Source organism: Somniosus microcephalus, chromosome 7 (assembly GCF_052327205.1).
Source record: "Somniosus microcephalus isolate GS21.2 chromosome 7, FLI_Smic_1.0, whole genome shotgun sequence".
Taxonomy (NCBI): Eukaryota; Metazoa; Chordata; class Chondrichthyes; order Squaliformes; family Somniosidae; genus Somniosus; species Somniosus microcephalus.
The window spans coordinates 253874371-253894628 of NC_140993.1; the positions used below are offsets into that span (position 1 = coordinate 253874371).

At 41.6% G+C, this 20258-nt stretch overlaps 1 protein-coding gene and 1 long non-coding RNA gene across 5 annotated transcripts in view; one reads left to right on the forward strand and one right to left on the reverse strand.

Annotated features, from left to right (window-relative positions):
* The window catches only part of slc66a2 (solute carrier family 66 member 2), a 90223-nt gene that overhangs the window by 64589 nt on the left and 5376 nt on the right, over positions 1-20258 (forward strand). For 3 of the 4 annotated variants that reach the window (XM_085993621.1, XM_085993620.1, XM_085993622.1), the window contains one exon: positions 1211-9922. In XM_085993621.1, the coding sequence (XP_085849747.1) occupies positions 1211-1418 (208 nt within the window). In that variant the 3' untranslated portion in view covers positions 1419-9922. Of the gene's footprint in view, positions 1-1210; positions 9923-20258 lie in introns of those variants that run through there. The other variant, XM_085993623.1, reaches the window with a different exon arrangement.
* On the reverse strand, positions 9791-13171 carry LOC147115242 (uncharacterized). Its single transcript, XR_015079094.1, has 2 exons — positions 12859-13171; positions 9791-9968 (listed from the first exon to the last, which is right to left on the reverse strand). It is a non-coding gene; the product is annotated as an uncharacterized LOC147115242 (long non-coding RNA).

Consider the following 20258-nt stretch of genomic DNA (forward strand, 5'->3'; position numbering starts at 1 on the left):
AGCCAAAACTTGGAAATTTCTAAACCGTGAGGACAGTGACAATCTTCAGGAGGACTTAGACTGGTGAAATGGGCAGAAACATGGCAGATTAAATTTAATGTAGAGAAGTGTAAAGTGATGCATTTTAGGATGTTAAATAAGGAGAGAAAATATAAACCAAGATGATACCAAGAATGAGTGACTTCAGTTAATGTGGAAAGACTAGAAAAGTTGTGATTGTTCTCATTAGAGCAGAGAAGATTGTGCAGAGAATTAATAGAGGTGTTCATAATTATGAGGGGTTTTGATAGAGTAATTCTGCTTTAACAACTTTTGAAACCTGTATTTGCTACATCTATTGGTTCAGCCAGTAGCACCTGCATGATCCTTAGCGAATGGAAAAAAAAAAAAAAATTCTCTGGATGCGTGTGTCGCTGGCAAGGCCACATTTATTACCTAGTTGCCCTGAGGAGGTGGCGGTAAGCCACTACAGTCCTTGTAGTGATAGTACTCCCATGATGAAACATGAAGGAGTTGAAAAGGATAGGGAATAAAAATGATTCTCTATACTAGGAGAAGTGACCTACATAACAACTGGAACTTAGTGCATCTCAAGCTCTCTTCATACTCAAACCTTTGACACGACTGCTGCACCAGCATTTGTGGTGGCTGGTGCTACCTACAGGGGGTAGTCTTGCATGATTTCAGTTCCTTTAGGTGGCAGCAAGGCAAAGCCTACTTTTCATTTATTAAACAACACACCTTTGGTGGTATTGCAGGCTGCCTTTTAATACAATTTTAATAGAGCCAACTGCATTATGAGTTGTCCTTGATTGGTCAATGCTGATCAGATTAGGGGGATGGTAAAGTGCATGCATTTGAATCCACGCTTGTAGAGTTCTGCAGCAATGCAAATGGTTGGTGGAGACTAATGACAACAGGAGTTTTGCAGAACTTCAACCCGCTAGTGTGGAGGCTAAGTGAGGCAAGTTCTATACAACGTTCCCTCTAAGCTGCACTGCTTGCCGGTCCCGTACAGCCCGGGACCGGCTTTTCCAATGTTAAGTTACTGTGAAAGGGCCATCCAGCCCGTTAAAGAGGCCGCGCACCCAAAAAAAAAATTAGGGGAACATTGATTTTATCTATCTATTACTGTAATGTAACTGCAGTGTTATATTGCTCTGCTCTAAGTAAAGCTTAATTAATTTTTCCATTTTTCCTCCCCAAAAAGTATCACAATGGTGTTGATGTGGGCGAGTGGTGACACTTTCAAGACTGCTTACTTCATCCTGAACCAGGCTCCTTTCCAGTTCTGGATATGTGGATTGCTGCAAGTGTGCGTCGATATTACTATTCTCTTTCAAGCTTACTACTATGACCGTTACCCTCAGAAACCGTCTTCCCACACCGTCCCTTCCACTAGCACCAAGGCACTTTAAATACGGTCCAATTCAACAAGTGCACCAAATGATCAACTCCTGGAAAGAACTCCGAAACCCATGTAGTTGAACCAGAGCCAATAACTTAATATTGGTTCGCAGCATGCTGGAAGGATTTCAAAGTCACTTTCCAGTAAAGGGGTTTAAACAATAGAACTATTGGTGGAATGTTTATGGTTATTTATATATTTTTCTATTCTGCATAATTCAAACCAATGTTTTTGGACTAGTTTACGTCAATGCCTTACATGTTACTGTTTCTATAACTTTTTGTTTTCTTCTTAACATTCTTTCGGGGACTTTTATTTTCACGTGCTGTATCGCTCTCGCGAATACAGCTTTGTTTCATGGCAATATTGAGGCTATGAGACCTAAATCCTTGGAGTATATCCAAAGAGAGAATCTTGCCTTCAAGGCCCATTCTTAAAAATCAAACCATTTGATTCCTTTTCGCAATTTCTGTTTTAATGTGACTACTGTTTCTGTTTACTTCCCTTCCAAAGGGAGACGAACTTTGAAGAAGTTGTGTCTTATAGTGGGAGGGAGATGATGTACCGATCACACTTCAACGTTCAAGTAACCCGAGTTAATAATGTCATTAGCACATAGTTCAAATTAAATCCACAAAAGTTACGTGTTAACCTACAGAAATAAAGTGGAGAAGGATTGGGAGGCGGGGATAAGCCTGTTTAATTTGATTATGGTTGGGCCGTATGGCGATGGCGGACATTGGAATTGGGCATGGTGTGCTACGGAGTAGAGTGGTAGGACATAAATTTGTGCTCGGGATCCTCTGCACGCAGGGCTCCTGATAGCAACTGTGCTGAAACCAGATGCTTCTCCGCGCGGAGAATTGCCATGGGTCCCTCCGGAACAAGCAGCTTCAAAGTAACATTGTCAGAAGTCTGGGGGCAGCTTAGCTGCCTGCTCAGTCTTGAATGGCAGGAGGTAGTCCCAGGAGAAGAAGTGAATAGCATTTTTTAAAAAGTACAGATTATCCTTGGCAACAAAAAAAAGTTAATTATGATCACTTTCGACTTTTTAATAAAAGTAGTAATGAAAGTGAGAATTGACTATTAATGAAAAGGTGCATAATGAAAATATACTTAATGATACTGACTCTATTTTCCTTCTTCCTTAACTGCAGTTATTTAATTGAAGTGTTCTGATCACACAGTAATTTCATACAGTGGTGTCGGGGCCATTCTTAATCACGGGTGATCCAGTTCACTACTTGCCTGCCCCACATCTCCCTGTTTGAATCGGTACTGTTGAAATATGCCCATGTTTAAAGTATAGTTGTCATGTTTAAATAGCAGCACTGTTTCAAGAAAGCATTTATACATTAGGTAAGAAACTAAAATGTAATCCATTTTATGTACATAGCCAGTTTAGTACTCCCTGTGCCATGCATCGTTCTGAGTGACCAGCTCCTGGTGGCCCAGGACAACATTTTGTTTACTCCCTTTCTCTTCCTTCCCGTTGCACTTCTGTTTGGAAAGCATCTGGCTACTACTGGGTGCTTTCTTCGCACCATGTGAGTTCTTGATCTCGGCCAAGCTACATGGGAATTGCAAGCGTAGACTTGCTGCCCAGCACGCTGTGGCACAGCATGTTGAGCCACAGATGGGTTTTACTAACCTGAATGTAGTTTAATAATCCGATCCATTTTCTACCACACAATTTCAGCGTGGTCAATCCAGCTCGCTGAATTGAATTTTCTTTTCCTGTTGTCTTTGAAGGAGGACTTGGTATCTGTGAATAGTGAATCCACCCCATAAACTACTTATGCTGTCAAATCCAAGTAAAAGTACGTGCTATTGCTCAGTTACAGTCCTGTGTTTTTAACGAGTATTTAACCAAGCTCCTTTTATTCACTGCATTCACTTAGAAACTGTTGATGTCAGTTCTGATCATTGTGAAATGATATTTTTCTAAAGGTTTTTATCTTTCTTTGCCTGTGCAATTTTGTTAAATCGGTTATTTGTTTTACATTCGCAGGATGCCAGCAATCTGTGAAATTGTATTTATCACACTGAAGTTAATGGGGCAACATCACAAGTTAATTTTAAATAGTTGGGAGGAATTTCACTGAAACCTGTAAATAATAGGTTTAGTATAACTGAAATGGAATGTTAAAGCAACTATCAGTTTGGGTGACTGGCCTTGGGCTGGGTACACCTACTAATGAGAACTGTACCCGGAGAAGTGACTAGGTCTTTTTAATTTACAACCATTGTTCTCCCTATTTGCTCAGGAACTATTCACTGGATTGTTACTAAAAAATAAATTTGTCACTGAGTGACATTTGTTCTACAACAGGTTTGGTCTTTCTGACCCATAGCTGGTTGTCATATATTTTGCTTTGGGCCTAAGTGACCTTACAATTAAGTGTATGCCGTTTTAAACATGAACATTTTAAGCCAAGTTGTCTGTCTGTCTATGCTTGTGTACTCAGACTGCAAAATCTGTGTGTGTATTCAAAAGTAGGGGGCTGCTAAATACTGACCTTTTCTACTTTGTTGATTATCAAACGCTCTCAATTTTCTTAAATATTTTGTTAAGAATATACTTTTCAAAATCAAGAATTAAGAACGATTACACATTTGACATATATTGACTGCAGTACAGAGCTCTAGTCCTAAAATAGCTATCACTTTCATTCTGCTGAGCAAGATTGTGCAGTCTGTCACTTTTATCATCTGAATAAACATTGTGCATTTTATAGCCCAAACTCTGCAGTCAATATTTGTTAAACATTTAGTCACCATTTTAAAACTAAAATGAGCCTATTCTGGTCCGTTTTGCACAGGCTGTACCATGTGTTGTGTAACACTAGTAGGCAGCAGTACATTATGCTGCCTGCTGCTCTCAATTAGCAGGCAAAAATGAGAGCATCCCGTTTTATGGTGGCTTGTCAGTCCACGGGTGTAATAATCTTGATTCCATAATGTTTACAACATTTTATTTTGCCTAGTTGGTGTTCAGTTAATTGGCTTTGGAAATATTTACTATGGGACTGTAGTCAAAAGAGTATATTGGAATTTCACACTTCACAACTAGTCTTGGGACTGTTGGTATTTTATCAATGTTATTTTTAAGGATTACTTGCATTGTAGGAAATGGTTGTTTACACTATTTTGTTTAGTATTTACATTTGTGAACATTTATTTATAAGTGTTGAAGATTAGCACTGTTTGTATTCTTGTGTCAAATGTACCAAAAAACAAAGACTGTTCATTGCCCAAAGAAGGCAGGTGAAAGTACTTAACCAGCAAAGGAATGTTGCACAATATTATAACACGCCTTCCCTAAGACTTTAAGTCTATGTTGCCATTCAACATCATATTTGGATGCTTTACAATTGTCGGATACAAAACAAAAGAGGATCAAAAGAAGTCTGCACAAGGAAGCAGGCAGACACATGATCAAAATGTCAGTGCATACACTAGCCTGTCATGCATATCCATGTATTAAACTAAAACCTAAATAAGAATAAATATTTGGAACTGTGGGAGTTGGATTCTTGTAAATGTATTTAATATTCATGTTTCCTTCCCTTTAAATCAAAGACTTGAATAACATCTTTGTGTTATAGTATTATAACTAACTATATAAGTAGTCACTTGTCAAGAATGTATTTGGTCTTAATGGCTGCACTGGCAAAGGTGTTTCTATGCACTGGACTTGGTGAAATTGTAGACTTGTTCTTTATGCTTAAGATTTTGCTCTATCAGAGGGAATCATACCTCACAGTATTTGCTCTGGAACACTCAACAACAATTTGCATTTATATAGCACCTTTAATGTAGTAAAACGTCCCATGGCACTTCACTGGAGCGTTGGCAAACAAAATTTGACACCGAGCCACGTAAGGAGACCTAACCAATAGCTTGGTTAAAGAGGTAGGTTTTAAGGAGAGTCTTAAAGGAGGAGAAAGAGAGGTTTAGGGAGGGAGTACCAGAGTTTAGGGCCTAGGCAGCTGAAGGCACGGCCGCCAATGGAGCGATTAAAATAGGGGATGTGGAAGAGCCAGAATTGGAGGAGCGCAGAGATCTCGGCAGGTTGTAGGGCTGGAGGAGGTTACAGAGATAGGGAGGGGCAAGGCCATTGAGGGAATTGAAAACAAGGATGAGAATTTTAAAATTGAGGCATTGCCGGATCAGGAACCTATGTAGGTCAGCAAGCACAGGGGCGATAGGTGAGTGGACATGGTGCAAGTTAGGATACGGCCAGCAGCGTTTTGGATGAGCTCAAGTTTAGGGAAGGTGGGAGGTCGGCCAGCAGAGCATTGGAATAGTCAAGTCTAGATGCAACAAAGGCATGGATGAGGGTTTCGGCAGCAGATGAGCTGAGGCAGGGGTGGAGTTGGGTGTTGCTACAGAGGTGGAAGTATATGGTGTTGGCGATGGCATGGATGTGTGGTTGGCAGTGTTCCTTTAAGCAGCACAGCTGTGCAGCGCTCTGGCTTTTAAATGGAAAATCTGCACAGGCGCGAAATTTTGAATGGGCCACGCGGCCCAAAAAACGAGGGAACATTGGTGGTCGGAAGCTTATCTTGGGGTCAAATACAGCACCAAGGTTGCGAATGGTTTGGTTCAGCATCAGACAGTTGCCAGGAAGAGGGATGGAGTTGGTGCCTAGTGAACGGAATTTGTGGCGGGCTTTGGTCTTCCCAATATTTTGTTGGAAGAAATTTCTGCTTATGCAGTACTGCATGTCACACAAGCAGCCTAACAAATCAGACAGTGGAGCGGTCGAGAAAGGTGTTGGTGAAGTAGAGCTGGGTGTTGTCAGCATACATGTGGAACCTGACCTATTTTTGGATGATGTTGGTGAGGGGCAGTATGTAGATGAGAAATAGGAGGGGGGCCAAAGATAGATTCTTGGGGACTCCAGATGTAACTGAGAAGCCATTGCAGGTGATTCTCTGGCTATGACTGGGTAGTTAAGAATGGAACGAGGCAAGTGCAGTCCCACCCAGCTGGATGACTGAGGACAGGTGTTCGAGGAGGATGGTGTGGTCAACCATGTCAAAGGCTGTAGATGGCTCGAGAAGGACGAGGTGGGATAGTTTACCACAGTCACATAGGATGTAATTTGTGACTTTGATGAGACTCATTTTGGTACTGTGGCAGGGTGGAAACTTGGTTGGAGGGATTCAAACATGGCGTTCTGGGAAAGATGGGCACGTATCTGAGGCGACAGCACTTTCAAGAACTTTGGAGAGGAAAGGGAGGTTGGAGATGGGATGGTAGTTTGCAAGGACAGGGATTAAGAGTGCTTTTTACGGAGAGGGGTGATGATGGCAGATTTGAAGTGGAGGGGGACAATACCTGAGGAGAGAGAACTGTTAACAATATCAGCTAACGTGGGGGCCAGGAAGTGGGTGGTCAGCAGTTTAGTGGGAATAGGATTGAGGGAGCAGGAGGTAGATCTCATGGACAAGATGAGCTCGGGAGGGCATGAGGAGAGAAACTAGAGAAAGATGCGAGTTCAGGGTTAGGACGGGGGAGCCTTAGAGGAAGTTTGGCCTGGTGGGCTAGGGGAAGAGAGGGAAGTGGCAGAGGCAGCTCCACAGATGGTCACAATCTTAAGTCACAAAAGAAGTCCATGAGCTCCTCGCAGTTGTTGGTGAGGGTAGCTGTTTGGAAATTGAAAGTCATCCATGGCACACCCAGTAGACGTTTGTGATTAGTGGAGACCAAGTTCCATGGAAATTTTCTCCTTTCTCATTGAGGATGCCATTGGGGGCCACCAGCCACACTTTCAGAGAACGGTCTGCTTCATTGTACAGTGGTACTGCATATATATTTTTTCCTTTTTAATTCTGTGCAAAAGCACAAAGGACAGGTTTTTCATGCATGACTATTGCTTTTACTTTTTCAAAAGAAATCTGCATAGCTAAACAAATGCGCTTTTTCTAAAACCTGTATAATAACATTTTGAATAAGTAATAATCACTTTGAGTTACAGATTTATTGTACATTGAAGAACAGGAAAACCTCATAACACAAGCTTTGAATGCTGTCCATTGCTACACGGGAAGCTTGTGCTAATGAACAATTCTTGCTTTTGCAAACTTTGACATCGGCAGATGTTGTCTGTTATGCGTTAAATGAATGCAAATTGGGGGATGAATCTTTTGGAACTTTTTTTCTATTTTCAAAGAAATTCTGCTTACTTTAGTAATTGAAGATATGATATCACATTTGATTTTTCTTCATGTTTATAGCAACTTTGTTAATTTTTCTTCAATTCAATAAATTGCGAGGCTGTGTTTAAATTTTAAATCCTGCTTTAATTACAAATCTGCAATTTTAGTCCTTAGAGGATTTCTGGGGCATTTTAAACATGCATAAAAGCATGTGGAACATTCTTTGTTCCAGTCCTACTCTGGTCCCCTCCCTCACCTCTTTTTCCGGTACATTGATGACTATCGGTGCCGTTTCCTGCTCTCGCCCTGAACTAGAAAATTTCATTCACTTTGCTTCCAATTTCCACCCTTCCCCCACCTCCACATGGTTCATCTCCGAAACTCTTCCCTTCCCTTTCTCAACTTTTGTCTCCATCTCTGGGTATAGGCTATTGACAAACATTCACTATAAGCCCACTGACTCCCACAGCTACCTGAACTACACTTCCTCCCACCCCGCTTCCTGTAAGGACTCTATTCCATTCTCCCAGTTTTTGTCTCCGCCACATCTGCTCTGACGATGCCACCTTCCATACTAGTGCTTCCTACATGTCTTCCTTTTTCCCTCAATCGAGAATTACCCTCTACTGTGCTTGACACGGCCCTTGACCATGTCCGTTCTATTCCCCACACTTTTTTGCTCTCACCCCTTCCCCTCCCTCCTGGAACCATGATAGGGTTCCCCTTATCCTCACCTTTCACCCCACCAGCCTCCGCATTCAACGAATCATTCTCTGCCATTTCTGCCACCTCCAGCATGATCCCACCACCAAACACATCTTCCCCTCACCTCCCCTTTCAGCCTTCCTAAGGGACTGCTCCCTCCGCAACACCCTGGTGCACTCCTCTATCACCCCCAATTCCCCTTCGCCCGGCACCTTCACGTGCAAGCGCAGGAGATGCAACACATGCCCCTTTACCTCCTCCCGTCCCACTGTCCAGGGCCCCAAACACTCCTTCCAGGTGAAACAGCGATTTACTTGTACTTCTTGCAATTTAGTATACTGTATTTGCTGCTCACGATGCGATCTCCTCTACATTGCAGAGACCAAATGCAGATTGGGTGACTGCTTTGTGGAACACCGCTGTTCAGTCCGTAAGGGTGACCCCGAGCTTCCGGTCGCCTGACACTTTAATTCAACGCCCCACTCCCACTCTGATCTCTCCGTCCTCGGCCTCTTGCACTGTTCCAATGAAGCTCAATGTAAGCTCGAGGAACAGCTCCTCATCTTTCGATTGGGCACTTTACAGCCTTCTGGACTCAACATAGAGTTCAACAATTTCAGATCATAACCTCGGCCCCATCGTTTGTTATCTTTTTTTCTCTCACATGGCAGCTGTCAATAATCTGCCAGTGCCATTTACACTTCATCTAGAGTCTTTTGTTTCTTAACTTGTCCTATTACCATCTCCTTTTGCCTTGCACTGTCATCCCTTTTGTCTCTTAATCTCTCCTGCCTTCCATCCTATCACAGACCTTCCCTTTTGTTCTTTCCTCCCCTCCCCACTTTCCCTGCCCCTGCACTCGCTTAAAAACCTGTTCCATCTCCAACTTTATCCAGTTCTGACGAAGGGTCATCGACCTGAAACGTTAACTCTGTTTCTCTCTCCACAGATGCTGCCTGACCTGCTGAGTATTTCCAGCATTTTCTGTTTTTATTTCAGATTTCCAGCGTCCGCAGTATTTTGCTTTTGTATGCATAAAAGTATGTCTTGTCTTTGTAACTGATTGAAGTTCCACAGATAGGCTTTAGGAATAAAGTTACATTTAAATATTGTGTTTTAACAAAAACGTGTATCCAGACAAGCTAAAGATTTAAAAAAAAGGCTGAGGCCATATGTAGTTAAGATGCTAATGAGCTCACTATGATGTTGTTTCCTCATAGGCTATAAATAAGTAATCTGTTAGCCTGTTGAGGCTATCAAAAAAACACCTCACACCTATGGTACTGTATTCTGAAGTCTTTAATTTTTTTTTGGCTGTGGACAAAGAGACATAAGGTGAAGGCTGGAACACATCCTGGCAGAGAGATAATTTTTGAAACCGGAAGGCTGCAAGGTTGGTCATGTCCATTGAGGGGAAAGCTCCAATGGCTTTTGCTGAAGCAAATAAATTAGAAATGCTGGAGAATAGTTCGAAGCCACTGTGTTTAAGTCAAGCAAGATGACCCACTGATGTTGGCAAGTGTAGCATGTTCTTTATTTTTTATTATTTGAAAATACGTTGTATGGTTTTAATTAAGTGCATCTGGTCAGAACTGCCTTCTGGTAGGTTCACCTTACTGTGAAATAAAGAAACTTAACAATTTGTCTTTGACCAAATGTTTGCTCAGTCCACCTTCGAAGAAGTTCACCTGCGAAAGAGATGATAAGGTGATAATATTTATGCCCTAAGCTCACCCTCCTGCTGTTAAAACCCTCATCCAAACCATTATCTCGAGGATCAAGTTCTCAACACCTTCCTCATTGTCTTGGCTGGCGACGCCCTTCATAAACTCCAATTAATCTAGAAATCTGTGACCGGAGTCTTTTCCAGCATATAACTGCCCCCCCCCCCTCATACACATCACATCTCCTTCTTCATGCAGCTCCACTCACTCCCCAATTTGCTCATTTTCAAATCTTTCCCCAACCTATCTGAGAAATCTCCAGTTGTAGTTTCCACCCACACTTTTTATTCCTCTGATTTTGATTGCGATTTGTACCCCACTCCATCTGCTTCATTGTCAGAAGTTGTTCTCCCATGATTGGAGACCAGTCTTTCAACCACTCTAGGTTTTTAAAGAAGATAGATTTAAATTAAATTTAACGTGTCAATTGCATTTTTTTCTGTCAATGAATTTTTTTCTCTTTACAGCTGTAACCAATCCAATTGTTGGTTAATAGAAATGATTGCTTATGCCATGACATGAGCTTAAACTCAAACATGTTACAGTATAAAATGGCGCAAATTTGTTTATAAATTTTATATTCAAATCTAAATTACCAAGTGGTTAACAGTAAATGACAATACACACAAATACAGTATGTACAAGTTAAGACTGATACTGGTTGACATTTCAAATAGTATTACTACATTCAGTGACTTTATACATTAACTGCAAATATTTCCATAATATTTATACAACAAATCAAAATAATATAATGAGCTGCTGTAATATACAAATACTCCGCTTAAACAAAACTGATACAAAGAGAATAAAATGAACATTAAGTGATCTTTTTCCTTAAAAACTTAAATATATATCTTCCTTAGTTCCTTGTTCTAAAATCCAATAACAAAAGTTGGTTTACTCCAACACTTATTTGTGGTGGCCTGTTGTTTCTTTATTTTATTCTCAAGTCGGCTCCCTTCCCCCATCTCCCTGCCTGCATCGATGATGTTCTTACTAGTTGGTAGCATCAGAATGGATGGCATTTTTGTTATTCCATGGCATTGTGCCTGTGCCGACTCTGAAAGAGCTATTCGGTTTGTCCCACTCCCCTGCTTTTACCCCATAGGCCTACAAATTTCTCCTTTTCAAGTATTTATCCAATTCCCTTTTGAAAGTTACTGTTGAATCTGATTCCACCAGCCTTTCTGGCTGTACATCCCAGATCATAACATGTCTGCATATAAATATTTCCCTTCCCCCCCCCCCCCCCCCCTGGATTTTTTGCCAATTATCTTAAATCAAAGCCCTTCATAATTTTGAACACCTCTATTAAATCATCCCTTAACCTTCTCTGCTCTAAGGAGAACAATCCCAGCTTCTTGAGTCTCTCCACATAACTGAAGTCCCACATCCCTGGTACCATTCTAGTAAATCTCCTCTGCACCCTCTCTAAGGCTTTGACATCCTTCCTAATGTGGTGCCCAAAATTGGACACAATACTCCAGCTGAAGCCTAACCAGTGATTTATAAAGGTTTAGGATAACGTTCTTGTTTGTACTCTCTGCCTCATTACAAAGTACAGGATCCTGTATTTTTTAACAGTCTTCTCAACTTGTCCTGCCACCTTCAAAGATTTGTGTACGTACACCCTCGGGTCTCTTTGTTCCTGCACCCCCTTTTAAAATTGTGCCATTTAATTTATATTGCCTCCTCATTTTTCCTTCCAAAATGCATACCAGTCAGTTTTCTCTCTCACTTAGAACCCAGACAAAAATAGCCAAACTTCCCATCTGGGGGATCCTAAGTGCAAATCCCTATCTGGGACTGCAACACCTTACATTGACACTGGAAGGAAGAGGCTGGAAAACATTGCAGCAGTAAATTTAAATTTGGTGCAGTGAAGCTTTAAACAAGCATCGGATGAAAACAATTGATCAAATATTCAATTTGACTAGGATCAATATGGTATGAACGTGGTCAAAGGTACGCTGGACATAGAACTTAACATGAAGGAACATTCTGCAATAGGATAATCTATATCACATTTAATACTCATTTGAACAATGTCATGGTCCCCTTGGCCGAAGCCATTGTACAGCCTGTAGTACCGGTTATGCCTCCAGGTGGCAATGCAATGGGAGTTTTTAGTGCCAAGTGTATCTCACTTTGCTTGTTGCAGAGTGAACCAGCTGATTGTAGCAGTCTTATTGCACCAGTACATTTTTAAAGGGATTAAACATTCACTGATGGTTAAAGCCTACCTAAATTACTGGAATCATTTAGTCAAAATGAAAGAAAATCTCCAAGCACTTCAGGACATCCTGAGGTCGTGAAAGGCGCTATATAAATGCAAATCTTTTTCTTTCTATAATTCTCCCTAGCCTAAGAATGTAATATTTCTGCACCTAATGAATGACCCGAACTGGCTGTATGGGAACATACCAACAATTAATTTATCCATTGTCACAATTTCTTTCCCACCCACCACTGATCAAAACTTTGAATGGCAACCTTAAGGTCAGAGTTGCATCAACTTCCCCCTCCCCACTGAATACAATCTCGTGATGGAGGGGATACTATACTGCAGTTAGGAATTCCTGGGTCTGGGAGCCGCATAGATTTAGCCACTTCCCTTGCCGCTCCGCTTCCTCTGTCCCTTTTCCTCCCGTCCTTCGTCTCTCCATCTATTTATCTTCCCCCTCACTCACCCTACCTCCCTCAATGGCTTTGGCCCAATTATCCCAAACCCTCATCTTGCTTGAGCAGAAAATTGCACTTGGTCTTGATGTGCAACATCAAAGGAGATGAAATAGTATATATTGGCCCAGAAATTCGGGTCTCCACGGGTGAGTAAGCACGGGGTACTCACCCGTAGGCCTGACTTGCTGAGTTTTTCCAGCATTTTCTGTTGTTATTTCGGATTTCCAACATCTGCAGTATTTTGCTATCGCCCAATGGAAGTGCCGGTTTCCTGCATGCACTGCGCATGCGCGGGAAATCGGCACTTCCGTTCCCCTGAAAGGAGGAGTTAAGAGGTCGAACGCGTGCGCGGGAGAGGCTGCGCGTGCGCATCGAACTTAGGCTTTTTTTTACAGGTTTTCCCGGGAACGTAAGCCTGCAGAAGTTAAAAATATAAAAAGCAGGCGTAAGGCCTGCTTTTTACAAGGTAAGTGGTGAATTAATTAAAATTAAAACATTTTTTTCACAGGTTTATTATTTTTAAATACTTTAAAGCAAGGTAAGTTTATTTTTAACCCCGTTAGAAAATAAAATTATTTTTTTCAAAAATTTAAATTATTGTTTAAAATAGTTATTTCATGTAATTTATAGTTTATTTAAAAAATGTGATTTAAAACAAATTATTTGAAGATTCAGTGTTGTTTTGGGGCCGTAGTATTTATAAGTCTTGACAGCACTTCCTGTCAGACTTATGAATGGAGCATTCCCTGCTCCGATTGGCTCCCCATGGCCCACGTGATCCCAGGGGACTCATCGAACTAGCTGCGCCCCTGGGATATGCAAGCACTGCGCGCCGGCAGCTGGACCAGGCCCCGGATCGGAATTCCACGGGGGCCCACAGCACAACGGCCGGCGCGCTAGCTAAGTGCAGGTCGGGGGCTTGCACCCGCGGGAAGCCCCCGACCCGAATTTCTGGGCCAATAAATTTGGTACATGAGGCATGCATTTGATTGAAAACCTATTATAAGTACCTGTTACTCCTGCAGGTGGTGCTATGGTAGATATTTTCAAGATTGCACACTGTAACACACATTTTCTAGTCACAAAGTATATCACCGTGACATTGTGCAATCTGGCCACCAGATTCCCATGTTACTCAAAATGCTTCCTGAAAACAATTTTCAGTCACCATTTTTTTCTCAGTAATTAAAATGTAATGAGATAAGGGTTTAAACAAAAATATACCAAAAAGTTATACTTTTTACAATAACTTGATTACAGTTATCCATTGAGTTTTTTATTTCTTTTATTAACGTTTTTATTTGAAGGCTTCAGCTCCCAAAAGCGTTGGATTGGATTTGATATTTTTGCCCAGACTAATGATTCTTAACATGCATCTATTTCCCCAGAATACATCAGGACCATTTGTAGTGATTTCTACTGATGGGATATTTTCCTTGAGCTCCTAGCACTTTCTGCCCGCAGCTTTTCTTCAAAAAAAAATTGAAAAACAATAGGGCAAATTCCAAAAGCTTTACTGAGGTAAAACTTATATCATGTTTTTTTTTTAAAGAGAGGCTGCGTGTGCAAAAGTGAGAAAAAATGAGTGTGTTCTGATTACCCACCTGTTGGAACTTTTATTTTGTATTGTATAAACTTTACAAAGTGAGAGGAAAATATGGTTATTGAGAGAGAAGAGGTTTAGAAAATGAGAGTGCTTTCTTTATTTAACATTACTTTAAATTTTATAAAAATTGAAATTTGAAGGGAACTGATTATCTGCATCTGACAGAAATAGTCGATGCTAATCATGTACACCAGTGAGAAATAGATAGCAATACACAAATACAGAGAAAGGCAGACAGGCAATTGTTCCCATTGTAATCTGATTTATTTTTTAAAAGAAAGCAAGTTGAAGCCTCTTTGAGGGAAGTAGACAGGAAGGGAACGTAGGATGGAAACTGGTTGAGAGTGAGGGGGCCTAGGGCCTCTTGCCACCCATCAGTGAGAGGAGTGAGTTGGAGTAGGGAGAGTGGTTGCATAGTTAAAGGTGAGGTGAGTGATAGTGGAGCAAGGAGGAGGGGAAGATACAGGGGCTGAGTGGATCATTCAGAGAGGTAGGGACAGTGATTGGAGTGGGGGTGGTAGGTAGTGGGAAGGGGTAGGGGACGTGATGGGAGCTGAGGGAAGCATAAATGATTGGGGGGAAGGGACCCACTGAGGACTATATTTTCCCAGTAACTCCCCACTCCAAATACAACCTACATCTGTTGGCAGCCCTTTCCCTGCCACACCCCCATACCACCCACCATCTCCAACCTGGAAGAAGAAAAAGGTAGAGAAGCAAAAAGAGTTAAGAGGCGAGAAATTGGAGGGAAAAGAAAGCAACAAGCAGAAGAGAGATCGAGAGAATTGGTAACATGAAGACATCAGAGACAGGTATTCTCTGACTTACCATTTGCGACAACATTGAACACCAACAGATAAGAAGTTTGGGATTTTCTTCTTTGTGCGTGCAGGTCTGTTTCTGTGTATATATTCCTGGCCACCTCTCACCTTATTTAGCAGGGATATGTTCAATATAGTTCATGCCTTTTAAGAGGTGGTATCATTTGGGTAGGGAATTTTGCAGGTAAATTCAGTTTCTGAAACCGCTCATGCAATGAAGCTGGCATAAATGGCACCTACGAAAAATTTGTGTTGCAATTGATGTTTTATCTACTGCAATTTCAAGTTGTCTTCACTGATTGTCCACAAAATAGTTGAATTGCATGTGAAATGATTCCTTGTATACAGTAACGTGTTTTGTAAGAGATTTTGGTTATGGTGACAGTGCCCTTTAAACTTGGCTTCTTGGTCCATTTAAAATTATCATTGCACAACAGAGATGGGATTTAAATGTTATTTTTTTATTACAAGTCATGGATGTACAAGACGTGAGCTCAACCATGCCATCAGAAACAGATAGTGAGCAGAAGTCAAGTAACTCTCTAAATTGAGAGAAATCACTCTGGGCCAGTCTCCTACAAGGCTGTTATAAAATGCCGGAGGCCTGGGAGCCTGTCTTCTCATATGGAAATGATGTGTGGGGTGGTGAAACCTGAAAAGAAGAAAACCCCTGCAAATGAATGTGGTATTATGAGCTTTGATCATGACATGAAAACTGGAAACAACATGAAAGGAAGTGATATTCCCACCCTATCTCATGCTACAACTGTGGCTAGATTTTATTTAATTGCACTGCTGCTATATACTGTTACTGATATGATTAATATTAATCCTGTTTAGCATCATGCAACCTGCTGTAATCCTGCTACCCCTCCTCCATCCCAAGTTAATGAGCCATGCCTAGTGGGTTTGAGATGCACACAGTTGAGTTTCCCAGCAAGGAGGCACTGGATAACAATCAGAAGTGGAAGCCAGCAAGAGCACTTAATCCAATTGTACTCCACAATTGTGCCAGTTGAGATGAACAAACTCAGTATAAACCACAGATCATACCTTGACCACACCACAGTGAACTTGCCCAATTAAAAAGAAAAGCTGCATTTACTGTAGTTTTATTCCCTGCTATCTACCTCTCCATCTCTCTCGCCTCCTTTAAGACACTCCTTAAAACCTAACTCTTTGACCAAGCTTTTGGTCACCTGTCCTAATATCTCCTTATGTGGCTCGGTGTCAAACTTTGTTTGATAATCGCTCCTGTGAAGCACCTTGGGACATTTTACGACATTAAAGGCACTATATAAATGCAAGTTTTCTGTTATCATTTGCTTTGTGCAGGAGATTTGGGCCACACCACTGTTGAGGGGGAAAAAACAAAATAGAAAGAGCTTGCATTTATATAGCGCCTTTCACTACCTCAGGATGTCCCAACGTGCTTTACAACCAATTAGGTACTTTTTTGAAGTGTAGAGTTGTAATGTGGGAAACCTATATATAGAATTCCTTGATGAAGTGGTGCAGGAAGAACAATCCCCACAGGAGGAATGTGAGAGTGTCACTGAGTCACCAGTAACAGTAAAGCAAAAAGGAAAAATTTATTTGGAGAAGAGCCTTGCAATGGGCACAAACCCTTTTTTTAAATTTTGGTTTTGTACAAGATTGTGGGGAACATAATTTAAACATGAGAAAATTAAGAGTGAATAGAGAATTCGGGAAATAGCGAAGACTGTTGGAGCAAACGGTTTAATGAGTTCAAGAGATAACAAGGGATCGCAGGAGAGAGAGGATGGAGGGAGATAGAGAGAAGAGGGTTGAAATCAATGAATAAAATGGAACAGCCTTGTTGGACCGACTGACTTTACTCTGTTCCTAACAACTCCGATCAGGCATGATCCATCTCAGCATCACAACACTGCAGTTGGAAGAAATTTTTTATGTTGTGACCATATTGATTATTTTGGCCTTGGCTATTATAAGCAGAGATTTCTCATATCAACATTGTCGCAATAAGATCCCTATTTCTACAAATTCTGAAAACTAGCCCATACCTTAAGTGTTAAAAATTAGTTAATTAAAAAATGTGATTGTATTAACAATTGTAACGTGGTGTCAGCACTTTGTTGAAACAGGTTCACATATTTTGTTTGTCGTTTAATATGAGATTCGAGAAGGGAACTTAATCTATTCAGAGGCATGAATAAATTATGCAAATGAGAGACAATGGATAACAAATATCATAAGATCATCATTTTCACTCCATCACAACTTGTGCAAAACCAGTCAATAAATATTGTTTGCTAATGATGTGTGCAAAATATTTGTAAGAGATTTACTATGGGGGGTAATTTTAACGCCCACCCCCCCCCAGAATCGGCGGGGAGTTTAAAAGTAAAAAAATTGGAAACGCGCCCACCTCCAGTTTTAACGGAGGCGGGTTGAGCGGTGGGCGACTAACCTGCTCTCCAAAGACAGGTCCCGAATTAAATTGTAATGAGACTGCATGCCTCATATTTTACTTCCGTTTTAAATCTTATGCTGGCCGGTCGGGTTTCACGGTCCTCGGGAATCCCGGCAGCTGAACATAGAAACATAGAAGATAGGAGCAGGAGTAGATCATTCGACCCCTCGAGCCTGTTCCGCCATTTAATGAGATCATGGCTGATCATCCAAATTCAGTACCTTGTCCCTGCCTTCTCCCTGTATCCCTCGATCCCTTTAGCCTTAAGAAATATATCTAACTCCTTCTTGAATATATTTAATGAATTGGCCTCAACTGTCTTCTGTGGTAGAGAATTCCACAGGTTCACCACTCTCTGGGTGAAGAAATTCCTCCTCATCTCAGTCAAAAATAGCTTACCCCTTATCCTTAGACTGTGACCCCTGGTTCTGGACTCCCCCGCCATTGGGAACAGCCTTCCTGCATCTAGTCTGTCTAGTCCTGTTAGAATTTTATAAGTTTCAATGAGATCCCCTCTCATTCTTCTAAATTCTTCTGACAGTTGGTTAGGAGACATAATAAGTTGTGTGGATGGAAACAGGAGGTTAGAAAAGGGACATAGATTACATGAGTGGGCAAAACTATGGCATTCATAGTTCAATGTGGTAGCTTTGGATCCGAGAAAGATACATTTTCTTAATGATAGACTAGAAGTGTGGAGGATCAAAGGGATTTAGGTGTCCATGCACACACATCATTAAAAACTAGTGCACAAGTACAAAAACTGATCAAAAAGGCTAATGGAATCTTGGCCTTTATCTCGAGGGGTTTTATAAGTTTCAATGAGATCCCCTCTCATTCTTCTAAACTCTAGCGAATATAAGCCTAATCGACCCAATTTCTCTTCATGCGTCATTCCTGCCATCCTAGGTATCAGTCTGGTGAATCTTCGCTGCACTCCCTCCATGACAAGAACATCCTTCCTCAGAGGTGAGAACCGAGGTATGGAACAAGTAAGTGCCTTTCCAGCACTGCTTGTGGGCCAGGAGGAGCAGGAGTACATCCCCACCTCGGCCACCAAGCTTATCGGTAAACCACTCCGCAATCATCCGACCCCTCTCCCCCCGCCCCCATGATCGGACACCCCCCTGGAAACGGACTCCCTGCAAGTCCATTCCCCTCCCGATGCCTGCTCCTCTCTCCCGATGCCTGCTCCTCTCTCCCGATGCCTGCTCCCCTCCTGACGTCTGCTCCTCTCTCCCGATGTCCAAACCCCTCCTGACAACAGACCCCGGCTGTGACTTGGTGCCGCAGGCCTACTTGCCCGACAGCCTCACAATCTGGCTGGCTGTAGCTGGGAAACGGGGAATATAAAATTAAATCAGGTTAAATTTGTACTTCAGGTTTCCTGGCCTCTAAATCTCCCTGCCCCCCACAAGAAAGTAACACATCTCAAGGTTTTAATTCGATAGCAAAATACTGCAGATGCTGGAAATCCAAAATAACAGAAAATGCTGGAAAAACTCAGCAGATCAGGCAACATCCGTGGAGAGAAATTTGAGTTGACGTTCCAACTAGGCACTTTGCAGCCTTCCGGACTCGATATCGAGTTCAACAATTTCAGATCATAACCTCGGCCCCTATTACTTTTTTACTTATTTTTTCCACCCCTTTGTTTTGGGTCCTCCCTCCCCACCCCCCCCCCCCCCTTTCCTTTTGTTTCTCTCTCTCTCACCTGACAGCTGTCTCTTACCTGCCAGTACACTTCACACCTAATCTCAGCTGCCTTTTGTCTCCACGGGCCTATTACCATCTCGTCTGGCTTCAAATACCTTTTATTGTCTCTTTTGTTCGATTGCAGCCTTGCCTTCAATCTATTTTATTTTCTTTCCAGTTTTGAAGAAGGGTTTCGACCCGAAACGTCAGCTCAAATTTCTCTCCACAGATGTTGCCTGACCTGCTGAGTTTTTCCAGCATTTTCTGTTGTTATTTCAAGGTTTTAATTACAAGACGACAAGGATTTATTCAAGGCAAATCGTGTTTTACTAACTTAATTGAGCTTTTTGTTGAAGTAACAGAGAGGGTTGATGAGGGTAGTGCGGTTGATGTTGTGCATCTGGATTTTCAAAAGGTGTTTGACAAGTTACCACATAATAGACTTGTTAGCAAAATTAAAGCCTATGGGACTAAAGGGAGAGTTGTTGCGTGGATACAAAATGTGCTATGAGACAGAAAGCAGAGAGTAGTGGTGAATGGTTGTTTATCAGACTGGAGGGAAGTATACAGTGGTGTTCCCCAAGGATTGGTATTAGGATCACTGCTCTTTTTGATATATATGTTAATGAACTGGACTTGGGTATACAGGGCATAATTTCAAAGTTTGCAGATGACATGAAACTCGGAAATGTAGTAAACAGTAAGGAGGATAGTAACAGACTTCAAGAGGACATAGACAGACTGCTGAAATGGGCAGACACATGGCAGGTGAAACTTATTGTAGAGAAGTGTGAAGCAATACATTTTGGAAGGATGAGGAGAGGCAATATAAACTAAATGGTACAATTTTAAAGGGGATGCAGGAACAGAGAGACCTGGGGGTGTTTGTGCACAAGTCTTTGAAGGTGGCAGGACAAGTTTAGAAGGTTGTTAAAAAAGCATACGGGATCCTTAGCTTTATTAATAGAGGCATAGAGTACAAAAGCAAGGAA